Consider the following 15,948-nt stretch of genomic DNA (forward strand, 5'->3'; position numbering starts at 1 on the left):
ACTCGAAAGAACTCAATGTAACGATTTTTTTTTCGAATTTTTTTTACACATGCGTAATATATGTAAGTTATATACACGTAAAAAAATTACAGAATTTTTTACGCGCCGAGTCGACTTATTACACATGTGTAACGGACGTAAAAATTAGTGTAATCACTTACAACTTTATTCTCTCTCTTACTTTAACTTTTTAGTCAGATTTAATCTTAACCACACAATCCAATCCATTTAATAAAATGTGTGGCTAAGAATTGAGTTCTTAAGTTCTTAAAACCCAACATGGTTCTCAAAATATCCCTCCCATATATATATATATATATATATATATATATATATATAGGGTTAGGTTATAATAAAAACCCAGTTGAGTTGTGAAAACTCTATAAACCTATTCTCAATTACATGTTTTTAATTAAAGATAAAATCTTGTGGTCCACAATTAAAGTTAATAAAAAATATTAATGTTTTCTTACACTTTCTCTCTCCTGAAAACATATATATAAATTAATAAAAAAATGTTAAAAAAATAGCAAAACATTTTTTTTTATGTTTTCGATGTTTTGTATTAAATGTAACAACATATATTACATATAACAAAAAAAAATCGATGTTACATAGGGTTTTCACGGGTTTTCTCAACTCAAGTGGGTTTTCAAACTATACTTCTCATATATATATGTGTGTGTGTGTATGTGTGTGTATATCAAAACAATTGAAACACACATTTAGATAGAATTTGAAATAACAAACTTAAAATGCGTAGCATAGACTTAATCAAAACATGCATGCGTTCTACGAATTATCACACCCCAACCTAAGGCGTAAATGCCGGGGCGTGATCGGATTGCTCATAGTTCTAAGATACTATCATATATAAAATGTGACAATATCTAATTAATTATTTACAAATATTACACACATTATCCAAATATACAAAACAATTCAAATACACAAATAGAGTTCATATTACGATTATCTTAATTTATCCTAAGGTCTTGTCTACGTGTCCAACTTCAATCTTCAATACAAGCAACCTGCATATGCGTAGAAAATGGAGTTTTGTCAACAAACATGTTGAGTGAGTTTACCACCAAGTTTTGACACCAAAATAATGTTAATATGATAAATAAGCAAAACGTAATAAATGCGGTAATGAAATCAAACCATACGCAAGTAAGTTGTCGACTAAACCATTGCCAAGCGAATCGGGCGCCGATAAATCAACCATGAGCAAATAAATAGAATAAGACCGTTGCCAAGCGAATCGGGCGGTGGTCAATAGAATGAGAACCCTCTCCAAGGGGATATGTCAAACGAATGAATACAATAACACATAAGCACATAACAAGTAGATTTGATTAATCACACACAATTACACGTTTGCTATTTTTGACATGTATGTATATATAGATATGTATGTATAGTATTATATACGCATATGCGCCCAAAAACTCACCTTAAACGGAAGGCAAGTGATTAATAAATTCGATAACGAACTAATGATTTAAGCGAGTTGTCCAATACGCGTCCAACGAGATTAATGATCAGAATATGAAACTTTGGGATATGAAACTATAAATAAAAACGAACTTGATGCCACTAGAATCAATCCAAACGGATGGGTAGAACTCTAGTTAGTTGAATTAAACGTTTAAGCGAGCTGGTACTGACCAGAATCCGAACAGCGAGTCGGAAGTCATGTTTTGGTCAGTAGCCTTAAAATCACGTTAAGAGAATAAAAGTCTTCTGGACCGAACGTTGAATCCGACAAGAAGTATGAGAAAATGGATAGTCAAACTTGTTGACTATTTTGCCCTTTAACGAGTTTTAAACGAATTGACCAGTCAATACCCTTCAACCACCGAAATTTATTGAAGGTTATTGACTAGGGAATATATATGAATGTTTCCTATGTTTACAACTTACCCGGAAAGTGAAAGGATCGATGAGAAACGAAAGTCAAAGGTCGGTGCATAAGTAAAGTCAACCGTTTATAAGTGTATCTTCAACAATAATGCAAAAACCGAAGAAGATCATGAAGGTTGGAGGTAGGTGACAGCTAGGAATTGTGAATTAGGTTTAGGGATGATTTGTGGTAGAGAAATAATGATATGTTTATATAGGATACATTAAATCGAACTAAATATGGTAACTTACTCGTTTTAGAATTAGATGGGCCTTTAATGATCAAATCAACATTATAACCAGTAAATTTCTTTCTTGATCAAGGGTTAATGAGTATGGACATGTATCTAAGCTATATTAGTCTTATTGGGTCTTAAAACACTCGATTATGTCCTAAAATAAGCGATCTCGGGCCAAAAACGAACTAGGAAACAATAATAAACGAAACGAGCTGTGCAGGTAGCCCATAGCGCCGCGTGGTGGGCCTAGGCCACCCCACCATGTGGTGTTCCGGCCAAAAGGAGGAAAATATCATCATTTGTTAACTTTAGTCCCTATAGTTTGGATTTAGGTCATTTAACGAACTTTTTATGTATAGTTTAAGATTTGAACAACATATAAAGTATAAGGGGCCTAAAGTGAACATTATAAACTTAATTATTTATAAACACTTGATATTCAATAATAATAAAGATCTAAAAATGTTTCGTTCGTAAACGAATACGGGTTTGGAAAATCCGAAATGTTACACGAATCTTATTATAAAAAACAGGCAAACTCGAATAACCTGGTTACGGCTGAGGACCCTAATTCTTGGAATCTTGGAACTTGGAGGGGAACTTGAATCTGAGTCTCCGGCATAATCTTCTTCATTCTCCTTGTCATCGCTAGGAACTTCAATTACATCGTGCTGGTTTTCGTCCTCGAAACTCGAAACATCAATTACCTCATCCCATTTCCATTGAATAAGTACTCTTCTCCTTTTGCTTTGTTTTTCAAATTCACGATCCTATTAAAAAAATTAAGTTAGTCAACTGAAGAACATTAAATTTAAGACAAAAATACGAACGTACCTCTTCGCTGAATTCACGTAGAAGTTGAGATTTGTATGGACTAAAGTGTGGACTGAAGTCAATAATCTAAACATTGTCACTATTTTCATGATATTAACAAATGTAATAGGATTAGTGTATTTTAAACTAATAAACAATTAACTTTATTATTGAAATTGACTTAAGTTATAAATAGCTTGGTGTCATCAGGAGAAGGTGGTGTTTTCTCATACTCAGCTTCATCAAGTTTAGTATTTAAGTTCACCATCTAAGTTGTAAGTACAAAAATTTATAATCTCAACCACCGTGTCATTAAACTTGTCCTTTGCCATACGAAAAGCTTTCACTAATGCATTATGACGACCTTTTTAATTGTTGTAGCCTACGGCCATTACAACAATTAAACATGTCGAACGAGTGATTTAGAGTCGTCGGATTTACATTAAGGTCGTTGGAACTTGGCCGGAGGTGAAGGCCGGAAAAACGGGTTGGGGGGGGGGGTTGGCAGGATTATTAATATTATAATTTAAAACCATTTACACAATTAGTCCCTCCAGATTCAAAAGTCTAAGCTAGAAATAAAAGTTTTATTACAAATCAACCCGTTGACTTCCAAGTTGTTTTAAGATGGATATTTAAAATATGTTTACAATGTAAACCTTGAATTTTGAAATGTAATTAGAATGAGAATTAAATTATAGATTTGGATGTTTTATTATATTATTCCCGCATAGTTCGCAATCGTTTAAAAATAACTTTAAATCCCGTGGTTTTGTAAATTGATCAAAACGAAAAGAAAAATGAGCGATCGATAAATGTTAAACACGAATAAAATGAAACGGCAAAACAAGTTGATTTAATGAATACAAATATAAAAATGACTAATGTTACATGTAATGAAACTTGAGAATATTAATAGCTTATATATATATATATAAACAAAAACCGAAAGTTCGAAATGGGTCGGGTTTTCGGGTTTGAAAAGTAACGAATGTTACAAAATATTAACGTTCGAAAAAGTTGTGGCCTCTTAAAAGTCATGGGGGTAGTTGGTTTTGAATAAGGGTTAAATGTGTAATTAGTTTATAAATTAACAAAAATTGTTGAAAGTTTAAGTACCAAACTTGTAAAATTTCACATATAAAAGCTACAAGCTTTTTCTCAAACGCTAGTAGTAGTAGCGTTTCAAATTTGTAGCATTTTCGCATAACCTAAAAGCTTCAAGCTCATTCAAACAAATAAAGATTTTTATTAAGTACGGGTTTTTTTTTAAAGTTTGCAACTAGAAGCTCCTAAAAGTTGCTAAAATCTCCTATGTAACATACCCTATGGGATAAAGTTGTTAAATACATCCGATTCTGGTAAAATAAAGTTGTTTTTTTAAGTTTTTAAATCATACCCATTGTATTTTTGTAGTTACTTAAAAAGACAATAGCAAACAAAAAACATATGTTATTACAAGTGACATAGTTTCCCTCTAATTTACGTGTCGCTTATAAAGGATCCTATAGATAACTGTACATCGAGGATTGTAAACATAGATACATGAAACTAACTATGTTAATTGACGAAACTAAAACAGAATGCAAAGGATTTGTGTCATCTATTATTTGAATAAGTTATAGCACCGATAGCATAGGTACCTGAGCTGTGACTTCCTCCGGATGTTTTTCAAATACAAGCGTTCAAAGTTTATAAATGTCTTTTGCAGAGTGAGAGAGATGCAAATTAATTGCCACTTGCAAATTTGAGTAACCTTTGAAAATTAAACCAAACTCGACCACCTAAAAAAGGGCATGTAACTAACTTAGTGTTAACTTACCACTAACCATGTCCACATTATGTATCTCACTAACCGTTTATTAAAAGGGTTTAAATTTCACACCTATATTTTCCTAATGCAAATAATGAAAGTCTAGTTTATGTAGGTTTTAATTTATTTACCAAACTGTGAATAGAAGAACTTCATGCAAACTACTTCATCGCTAAATTCACGAGAAAGCTGTGATTTGTACGGACTGTAAGGTCCGCATGATACAACTTCAACACTCTCGCAACATGTCTGAAAATAAAGACCACAAAGCATTATATAGGCAAAGTATAGAATGAAAACCCAATTGAGTTGTGAAAACCCTATGTAACATTGTTTTTTTTTGTTACATGTAATATATGTTGTTACATTTAATACAAAACATCAAAAACAATAAAAAAAAAAGTTTTGCTATTTTTTTTACATTTTTTTACTAATTTTTATATATGTTTTCAGGAGAGAGAAAATATAAACTAACTTTTATATTTTTTTATTAATTTTAATTGTGGACCACAAGATTTAATCTTTAATTAAAAACATGTGGTTAAGAATGAGTTTCTAGAGTTTTCACAACTCAAGTGGGTTTTTATTCTAACCTAATCTGCATTATATATATAGGGGAGGGATCTTTTGAGAACCATGTTGAGTTTAAGAACTTAAGAACTCCATTCTATGCCACATATTTAATTAAATGGATTGGAATATGTGGTTGAGATTAAATCTGGCAAAAAAGTCAAAGTAAGAGAGAGAATAAAAATGTAACTGATTACACTAACTTTTACGTCCGTTACACATGTGTAAAAAGTCGACTCGGTGCGTAAAAAATTCTGTAATTTTTTTACGTGTATGTAGCCTACATATATTACACATGCGTAAAAAAATTCTAAAAAAAATATTGTTACACTGAGTTCTTTCGAGTTCTTAAAACTTAAAGTGGTTCTCATTTCGAGTTGTTACATATATATATAGAGAGAGAGAGAGAGAAAGGTTATAATAAGAAGTAGAATTATCCTAAGAAGTGTTTTAAACCATTAGATCAAAATATCTAGTCAAGAGCAAGATTGTAATCAACCAACTAATTTTAATTATGTTATTTTCCTTTATATTAATCACAATCAGTTACAATTCCTTAATTATAGTAATCATAATATTTTACAAAATCATTAACAAAAAAGACCGATCATCTACAACAACCTACGTTTGTGATCCTTTTTTTTCTCATCAATCCATCGTCGATCATACCAGAATTCTTTATCGCCAATCGTACCAGCATTCTTTATCTTCAACATGAGTAATTTCAAGGATGTTGATGAATTAGGTAAACTTGAATACGTTATGGAGTGTTTAATTTTTATTTCATGTTATATAATCATCATATTTGTTCTTCCTTTATACCCTCTTACGATATCCATTAATGGTGTAAAGAAGGATCTTTTTCAAGTGAATTTCGATGTGTATCGTTTTTTTAGGTGTTATGGTTATTTTGTTATCCTTTCCCGCGATGATGTGTTTTTCACTCCCCTTAGATTTTGTACATCTACTTTTGACAAATACCAATCCATGTCATTTTATCTCCTGGTAACTGTGTTTTTCTTGCTATGTGTAAATTTTCAGATTAAATACTTTTTGAACATCTGTGTGTTTTTTGTTTTGTGTCATTGTAACCAATGCAAGTTTTTTGTTTCAGTTAGTGTGTTTTGTATAATTTAGGTAATTCTGAACATCTGTTTGTTTTTTTTTTGTGTCATTGTAACCAATGCAAATTTTTTGTTGCAGTTAGTGTGTTTTACAAATTAAGGTACTGTTAAGATGTTATAACACTTCAGATTTTATTTTTCTTGTTTTAAATGTGTGTTTTTAAACGTCAATGTCTTATGTGGGCTCTCTGTGTTGTGGAACTTAATTTTTATTGTTTGTTATATCCGATTATAGATCCAACCGCGTACAAGGAAGTTGGAATTCAGCATGTATCTCCAAATTCTGGTAGGAAGACATACACTCCACTAGTGTCTGCCTCAATCAAACCTAATGAAGGAATGATCTTTGAAAATCTTCAAGCCGTTGAGTCTTTTTATAGAATATACGCTTTAGTGGGCGGTTTTTCTATCAGGAAAGGAACACAGTGGGTGGACATAAATGTTGTCCGTTTGAAATCAAGAACTGTTAAGGAAGTGGACACATTAAGTGAAGAGTTCAAAGGGAAAAAACAACGTAGGAATCCATCTCAAAGAACAAATTGTGAAGCCCAAATAAGGTTAATTTTAACCGACAATGGCATGTATAGGGTCAAATATTTTGGTGAAGCACACAATCATCCATTTGTTGATGAAGACGATATCCATTTTTTGAAGTCTGCTCACGAGCTTACGTTTACCCACAAAAAGATGTTAGACGATCTTGCTAATATTAACATTGGTCCGGTAAAAGCTTTCAACATTATGAGGACCATGTATGGTGGGTTTGATAAAGTTGGCGCAACCAAGTCTGATTGCAAAAACTACAAAAGAAGTATTAACTTATTCATTGGAGACTACGATGCTGAGATGGTTGTTCAACGTCTTATGGCGAAGAAAGAATTCTGTCCTAATTTCTCATGTGATTATTCTACTGCAGCAGACGGGGCGTTAAAGGGTTTATTTTGGGTCGACGAGCGAGCCAAGATGAATTTCTACGTCTTTGGTGATGTTGTTTCATTTGATGCAACATATCGGCATAACAAGTAATATCATTGACAACCAAAAATTTTATTTCTTTTTTTGTGTTTTATTTATTGATTCATTTGTTTTACAGGTATAACTTTGGTTTTTGTTCCATTTACTGGAATTGACAACCATAATAGGAATGTTACCCTTGGTGCAGCGTTGCTTGGATCGGAAACCGCAGAATCTTACACTTGGTTGCTGAATTGTTTTAAGAAGGCTTTTGGCTATGCACCGGCAGTTGTTGTAACTGACCAAGATCCCGCCATGAAACGTGCAATTGAAGACGTTTTTCCTAATTCTAGGCATCGACTCTGTATGTGGCATATTATGGATAAGCTGTCTGGGAAGGTACAAGAGAACTCTTTTTTGTTTATGTTGTTTATTGTTACTGTACATAGTTTGTTTGATTGTGTTATAATATGCCATTATATTATTTCAGGTTGGATCCGGCCTTTACAACACCACAGATTTTAAGACTCGGTTGTGTGATATTGTTTGGACCGACTCAATAACACCCAAATTGTTTGAAACGGAGTGGGCTTCAATAATGGATGACTCTCAGTTAAACGATCACACTTGACTAAAAGACATATTCAACATTAGAGAGTCATGGATTCCTGCTTACTATCATGAAGAAACCATGTCTGGTCTTATGCGTACTTCATCCAGATCAGAGAGTGAGAATCATTTTTTTGGCCAGTTTTGCAACCCACGTTGCACTTTGGTTGAGTTTCTGGCCCATTTTGAGACTGCATTGGATCATCAGAGACATGAGCATCGTAAGAACGATCATGATTGTAGGTATACAGCAGCCGAGATATGGAGTAACTACACACTTGAGAAACAAGCAGCTGAAATCTATACGAGAACCATTTTTTTTATGTCCAATTGGAAATACAAGCTGCTCTTCACAATTGCACTTCCAGGTGTTACGTCCCCGTCGATGACTTTCTGAAATTCAATATTCGTGACTTTCTACACTTACCTGCTTCTTTTCACGAGGTATATCGGATTCTCAATATGCTAGGTTTACTGTGTTCATATTTTATTTTTACACTTTAAATAACTGTACATTGTTCTTCATGGTAGGTTATGATTCGCAACGAAGACATCATTGTTTATTGTAGCTGTAAAAGGTTCGAGCAATTCAGTTTACTGTGTCGTCACATTTTTAAGGTGCTCCACATTTTGGATATCAGGGTATTTCCCAAACAGTACATCAATCGTAGGTGGACAAAAGACGATGTGTCTAACAGCCCTATGCGGTCTATTGGTTTTGACGAGCCCAACATAGACAAAAGTACTGACGTGTATCGTGTTGTTCAAGACATCAACATTACGCACGACCATATCATAAACAAGCTGGTTGATGACATGCAAAAGTTATATCATTACCGCGACTACATTAACACGTACAAAAGTACAGTAGACGAGGTTACTTTCGACGCCCCTAGACCTAGTCGGCGAGACAGGTTCGCTGAACTAACCGGTGTGACACAACCAGATCAAATCCATATTTGTGCCCCGATTGGTGTTAGGACTAAAGGTTGTGGGCTTCCAATTCGCTTCAGGTCATTACGCGAGCAAGCTATAAGTCAAAAGCAACTGGACAAGCCCCTAAGGACATGTAGAATATGTCGTGAACCTGGTCATGACACCCGCAACCATCACTTGTTCAGTATCAACAAGAAACCTTCACAGGATCCTTCACAAGACGGAGCAAGCAGTTCACATGAAGAAAATATGGAAGAGTAGCCTGGTTGCGTCTTTTACAAATACACTTTAATCTTATATCACCTTAGACTTTATTATGGTTTGTTGATGGGTTTTTATTTCACCATAGACTTTAGTATGTTTTGTTTATTGGTTTTTATTTCACCTTAGACATTATTATGGATTGTTGATGGTTTTTTCCATTACACTTTAATCTTATTTAACCTTAGACTTTATGATGGTTTGTTGATGAGTTTTTATTTCACTATAGACTTTAGTATGTTTTTATTTTGTTGATGGGTTTTTATTTCACTTTAGACTTTAGTATGTTTTGTTGACTGATTTTTATTTCACCTTAGACATTATTATGGACAGTTGATGGTTTTTATTTAAGGTTTCATGTTTACTAACCTTTTGTTTTAAACAACTGATGGATGTTTTTTTAGCAACACCTGATGGATGATCATATGGTGTGGTCCAATATTTTCCAAAGTTGTTCAAATTTAATCTTAATTTAATCTTTGTTCATATGGTGCCTACTCAAACATTTCACATAACACCTGACCATGTTTTTTTATTAAAGCGTTTTGTTTTGTAAAACATTTTACTTATAATAAATTGATTCATTAGCTAAACTTGAATTACAAAGCACATGTAAAAAAAACTAGATGTGTTTTAAACAAAACAAATAACCAAACTATTTTTAACCCCAAGTTTAACACCTATATAATCATCACACACGTTTCCATAACATAAACAGTTCAAACATTTTCATATTCCAAAATATGTAAACAGTTCAAACCTTTTCCAAATACGTAAACAAGACCAACACATAAACAGTCTACCATTCATAAAAACTGTCAAAAACCGTTAACTATTAAAAGAAACAGTCATATCTGTCAACAGTCATTTGAGATTTAACCTGTCCATGATTCTTTTAGGAGCTGTCTTGTCCAGATTCGCTTTCTCGGTCGCAGACAACTGGTGATATTCCAACATATCTTGTAATAACATTTCTCTCATCACGTTTACATCGCTAAGTAAAATCTTAGCCACGTATTTCCTTCTAAGATCTTCAAGCTCTTCCTTTTGTTTCCCTAACACCCGTCCACGTTTGTCAAGTTCTTCAGCAAGATCACAATCAACAACCCACTCTTTAGTTGACCCACCTTTAAACGTCTCCATGTGTCTCATAACAAACACCCCGCAATCCACATATTTGTATGTCGTCCTCCACGGTACATCGACCCGCGTTATCTTTGCTGTTTTAAATTTCGACCCCCCTGGTGGTCTACTAAAGCCAAATACCCAGCCATTGTCTCTCACTGAAAATCAATTATTCCAACATAAATTTATGTCTACAAATAATATTACTCGATACGAACATAAGAATAATATACCATTTTTTCGGGCCACCCTCTGTATTTGCTTTTGAAAGACTCCCTTGTCCCCATGTTATCAATAATATGAATCTGGCACGTCTTCAAGTTGAAAGTCATCAGATAAAAGTGTTTACCGCTTATTATCGGTAGTAACACCAACTCTACCCTTTGAATGCTTTTCAACTTTTGAGCTTGAAGCATTTTATCCATCGCCTCAGCAAAATTTTTGATTCTCGTGGACACGTCTTTCTCGTAATGATCCGGTAGTTGTTCATATATGCTTATTATATACTAAAACCAATTATAATTATATTACATGAAGTGTCACTTACCAACATTATTGCCTTGAACAGTATAGCCTAGGCACCGAGTTGTGTTTCGCTCTTATCGATTCCTCATAATTCGGCACGCTTGCCCATGCAGACATTACTGATACATGCACCCACAAGTCCGGGCGCAAAGTCTCCAGAAAAACACGCCTGACGCAAACACCTTCATCTGTGCTAAATACAACATCCCTATTTACACAACAAAACGAATAACAAAATTCATCACCGAAACTATAATTTTATAACATACAACCATATAATAATTTACAGCAGTTAACACTTACCTTTGATCCCCGTACGCGGCGAAAATATAATCTGCCATGCTACTTTCCTCCTTAGATATTGCAGCTCCCAAACTCACCGAACGTTTAGCAAAAGGCGAGCAAAATGCTTCTGATAGGAACCTATGTCGACGGGGCCTTTGATTGATACCTGCTGTGTCATTACTTTCAAATACTACTTCCTTTCCCTTACTTACAGATCTTGGTGTTTCGTCAAACGTTTTCCGATCTGCCGACTGCACGTTCACTTCCGATAAATTAAAAACCACATTCAGTTTTTTTGGTGTTGTCACAACTTGAGTAAATTCAGGCTTTCGAATGTTCGATTTCACTTCGTGGTACATTTCAACGTTAGACAAACCTTCATTCTTTATTCACATCCTCTTCCTTCTTGATGGTGTATTTACCCAGAATCGACTTCCACTGTTCCTCAAGCTCTTTTATCAACAAGCTACTTGAACACATGTCGTGTGCTTCTTCAAACTCACGGCATATATCTCCATACACGTTATCAAAATGTTGCATCAAGTCATTTATCCTTTCGGCCCGGTCCTATTATTTTAAGACAATCAACAAAGCGAAAACAAACAATTAGTTGACATCACATACATCTAATTGACCTAAAATACAAAACCTGCAACAGTACGTACCTCCTCCTCGGTTTGCGTCGGGATGTACAACGGATCTTTAAAATTTGCAACAGGCTCTTCAATTTCTAAAGACCCCACGACACCATCCACATATGCCACGTCATCATCCTTTTCCTGTTCAACCTCACACTCTTTCCTTTTCACTCCTGATTTTTTTTCCTTGATCACCATTTTCTTTAGCTCCTTTTTCGTAAACTTTTTCGCCACATTACCACCAACATCCTCCACCTTCTGTCTCTTTCCACTGTTTTCAAGGTTTCCTAATGAGGCGCGATCACCCACTCGTTTGCTTTCCAATATATCTTGTAGTTTAAAAAGGTCATCGTCTGTAAAGATGTTCACTGGCAACAAATTTTTTCCCTTCTCCACCACATTTCCAAAGTGTTCATTTGCGTACGCAAGCTGCGTTACAACAGTTACATTACTAAAATTAACTAATGAAAACTAATTTCAATATAAAAGACATAACGTACCGCAAGCACTGTCATTGATCCGTTGTACTCCTTGTTTTCCTTCCATTTTTTAGGGGTTTTTATCAATGACGTCACCACGTATTCACACCAATTCATCTCCCTAACTGCGTCAATATCTTTAATTGATGGTCTAAATCGTTGGTTCACCATGTTATTACTAGTAATATCTCCCATATATGTCCCAAACACAACGAGAAAGTTCATTTTGAAATGCCATCCACTATCAATCTGGTTTTTGGCATGCTCCGTAAACTTTGGCGGGCACACCTTTGCTTTTGGGTCAGGGAACTGATTCCTCCACCTATTTACAACCTCATCTTCTAACCTTGGCTTATTTGTTTCCACTATCTCGACCTTTCCCCTAGGTATTCCTAACAAACGTTCCACGAGTTGCGGAGTTATCTTAACTTCTTTATCCCCCAAATTTAGCACACTACTGTCGGGGTTGTAGTTATTAACTAACCAGTAACCCAACCCCGTTGGTATGTTTGCTACATTGATATCTAGGATGCTACTAAAACCCATTTGCATTACCTTTTTCCTTTGTTCATTTGACAACTTGTTAATGTATTCATGGAAAAACTTGCCCTAACCCTTGGCCTCATCTTTTCCCCATTATACTTGTGAAACACACTACTTCTGTCCACCTTTCCTTTACTTCTTTGAAACAATTTAATAGGTGGATTTGCATAATCATCATCCGAATCACTTATTGAACCTACTTATTTTATATTAGAAACACACTCAATCAACATTGCATTTCTAACATCGTAATACAATTAACTGCACAACAACACTTACTTTTATAAAAAGGAATGTTCACAGGTACGTGCGGTTTTGAACCAACTTCTTTATCTAAAATAACAAATCAACACAGTCAATAAACATAAATCATGTTAACTTCAAAAAGTGTTACCTTTTATTTTGTTACCTTTGTTACCTTCTTTATTTGTCCCGAAGTTTTTCTTACCTTTGTTACCTTCTTTATTAGTCCCCAAAATTCCAGCACTTGTGTTTTTTTCTAATCTCGGGCTTCTCCGAACTGATAGTATAATCACAAACACATCACTAAACTGTTCATTAACAACTAACTACCAAACAGAGCACTCACACACACATATCATATCTAATAAACAGAGCGTTAACCATAATAAACTAAACAGAACAGTAAAACATCACATTAAATATGAATCAGAACAGCTTCATATCTTCACTCCATCCCATATAACAATCAAAACGAGTATCAAACTACAAAAAAAACACTTTCGGAATTTACGAGACTAAACAATAGCTTTGACAACAAACTTAACGTCTTATTAACTATAACACAACTTAATCACCCAACATAACAAACATTCATCATCTTTCTTTACAATCTATACCCATAATAACACACCGAATAACAAAAAACCCACCTGCTGATTAAGTGTGTGACACACTACAACAAAAATCGTAAACACACTAACCAACAGAACAGAGTAATCAAAATCATAACAGAGTACCCAATACACACCAATAAAACACGTTAACAAAAATCTATGCATTCTCGTCGCTCCTCTTTACATTCTCGACCCATATAACAGAGTTATCACACACCAATCCAACTCGTAAACACACTAAACACAACTCAAAATCATAACATAGTACCCAACACACACCAATACAACTACAGACAACACATCGAAACATACATCAAATGTTAAAACCCAGCTTCTCAGGCCTTCAATTAAAAGAGTCCAACCCTAGAAATCGGGGATAATCTACCGACGAAAAACACATCGAACACTAGCAACTACAGACGTACCTTGAAGATTATTAAAACCACCGGCGACCTTCATTGATGATTTGAGATCCATATTCATCGACTGAGATGGAAAATCAAGAAACAATTGACTATGTGACTCCCGTCAGAATATAATTAAACTTTTAGAAGATTTTAGAGAGAACAACTATAATCAAATCATAGGCATAAAAGTAGGAGTTTCTAAACAAAATTACTTGCCGGTTTGCATGTCCAGTCATTTTAAAAAGACTATAATACCCCTGACACACTTAACTTATCAACTAACAAAAAAACACACTGACGAAAAAACACACCTCCACTCCCAGCCACTAGATTACTCCATCCGATGCACCAGATCCCTTCCTACACTTCTTAGACACATCTCACTTCTTATTGTAACTCCACCCTATATATATATATATATATATATATATATATATATAGTTATCATTGCAACTAAATATACAACATAATCATCTTTCAAATAATATGATTAAATGATAAAGGTAAGACAAAAGCAACTTGCGTATGTATTGCACCTTACCAGGACACGTTTATTACATTGGTGCCTCTGATTTTCTTTCATCTTTTGTGCAATGGTTGATGTCTGCATGAACAATGCTTCAAATGTTATATAACAGGTCTAGTAGTGGGTGGTTACCCGCATTGTTAGTTATTTATTTTGTGTAGTGGGCCAAATGTTTCCTATATCGTCGCACGTGAATATGTGTAGTAGTGGGTAGTTACATGCATTTTTGGGATTATTGTAACTGCTTTTTAATTTTATCGGATGGCTGAGAATTAATCTTGGTTTGAATTCTGACGGCTCAAATCAAATTCCACTTTCCTGTAACCTATATATATATAATTCAACAGGTTGGGGTTGTTGCTATCTAGCATATTCCATAACGATCTTCACATCACTATAATCGTCGATATTAATAGTATGGATAAAAAGCATCAGTACATTGAAATTTGTAGGTAAGGTTTATGTCTTGATCCATGGATAAACATGTTTTCTAGTCACGTGATCATCAACACCGAGAATGACGTTAAATCCAAATGCAACTTTATAATGTTTCACTATACCGGTTCCCATGTACACTTCATTTCGATCTTCGTAGTACTCCCATGAACCTCCATTACAAAGCAACATTTCTACCTCCTCCTATATTCTGAAATATGATCAAATACAAATATTAAAATATATGATCAAACAAAAAACATCAAGATCGAAAATGAAGTTAGATGGTAATTACCTTGCTGTTTGATCCAAGTAAATTATGAAAGAGGGAGATGTTTATAATTTTGAAGGAAAATGTGTTGCAATTTATATGCAGAGATGTTATTGTTCTGTCAAATATATGGTCAAGGGTCAAGCTTGTTGATTCTTGTGACAAGCCGTACCATCTGAAATTTATTTAAGAAATCAATTTAGGATTTGATAATGTTTTGTATTTTCTTCTCTTTAAGAGAAAAAGAATTCCATTAAAAGAATAAATCGATTTAATTTAACGTTTAACCTAAACGTTAAATCGCTAAACTTACTTTAATGTTTGTTAACTCCAAATTTTTTATTTTACTTTTTCATTATTATTTTTTTTTTAATACGGTTTATTCGAATGGATTCAAGTTCGATCCGAATTCAAATAAAATTACTTGTTTAGGGTGCACAACCTTTTGTTGGATTCAAGTTTAGATAAAAAAAAGACATTTCTAGTTTGAATAAACCAAATTTGGTTTGATGAGGTTTGTCCACTTTTAATAACAGACTTTTTTTTAGCTAATTTGCATAAACGGGATTTTTAATGGTTGATTCACATAATTATGTACCTATTGTTTACGTTACGTTTAATTGTATTTTTATT

At 34.0% G+C, this 15,948-nt stretch overlaps 2 protein-coding genes across 2 annotated transcripts; both read left to right on the forward strand.

Moving 5' to 3' along the window:
* The first annotated feature begins 6,641 nt into the window (after positions 1 to 6,641).
* On the forward strand, positions 6,642 to 8,049 carry LOC143535925 (protein FAR1-RELATED SEQUENCE 5-like). Its single transcript, XM_077030040.1, has 3 exons — positions 6,642 to 7,446; positions 7,558 to 7,817; positions 7,909 to 8,049. The coding sequence occupies exons 1-3, from the start codon at positions 6,642 to 6,644 to the stop codon at positions 8,047 to 8,049; spliced, it is 1,206 nt and encodes a 401-aa protein (XP_076886155.1).
* Positions 8,050 to 8,109: 60 nt separating this feature from the next.
* Positions 8,110 to 9,224, forward strand: LOC143535926 (uncharacterized). Its single transcript, XM_077030041.1, has 3 exons — positions 8,110 to 8,270; positions 8,396 to 8,471; positions 8,559 to 9,224. Exons 1-3 carry the CDS (start codon positions 8,110 to 8,112, stop codon positions 9,222 to 9,224), a joined length of 903 nt encoding a protein of 300 aa, XP_076886156.1.
* The last annotated feature ends 6,724 nt before the right edge of the window (positions 9,225 to 15,948 follow it).

Source organism: Bidens hawaiensis, unplaced genomic scaffold (genome assembly GCF_021521415.1).
Source record: "Bidens hawaiensis isolate Kalapana, Puna unplaced genomic scaffold, B.hawaiensis_p1.1 tig00010730_1, whole genome shotgun sequence".
NCBI classification, from domain to species: domain Eukaryota; kingdom Viridiplantae; phylum Streptophyta; class Magnoliopsida; order Asterales; family Asteraceae; genus Bidens; species Bidens hawaiensis.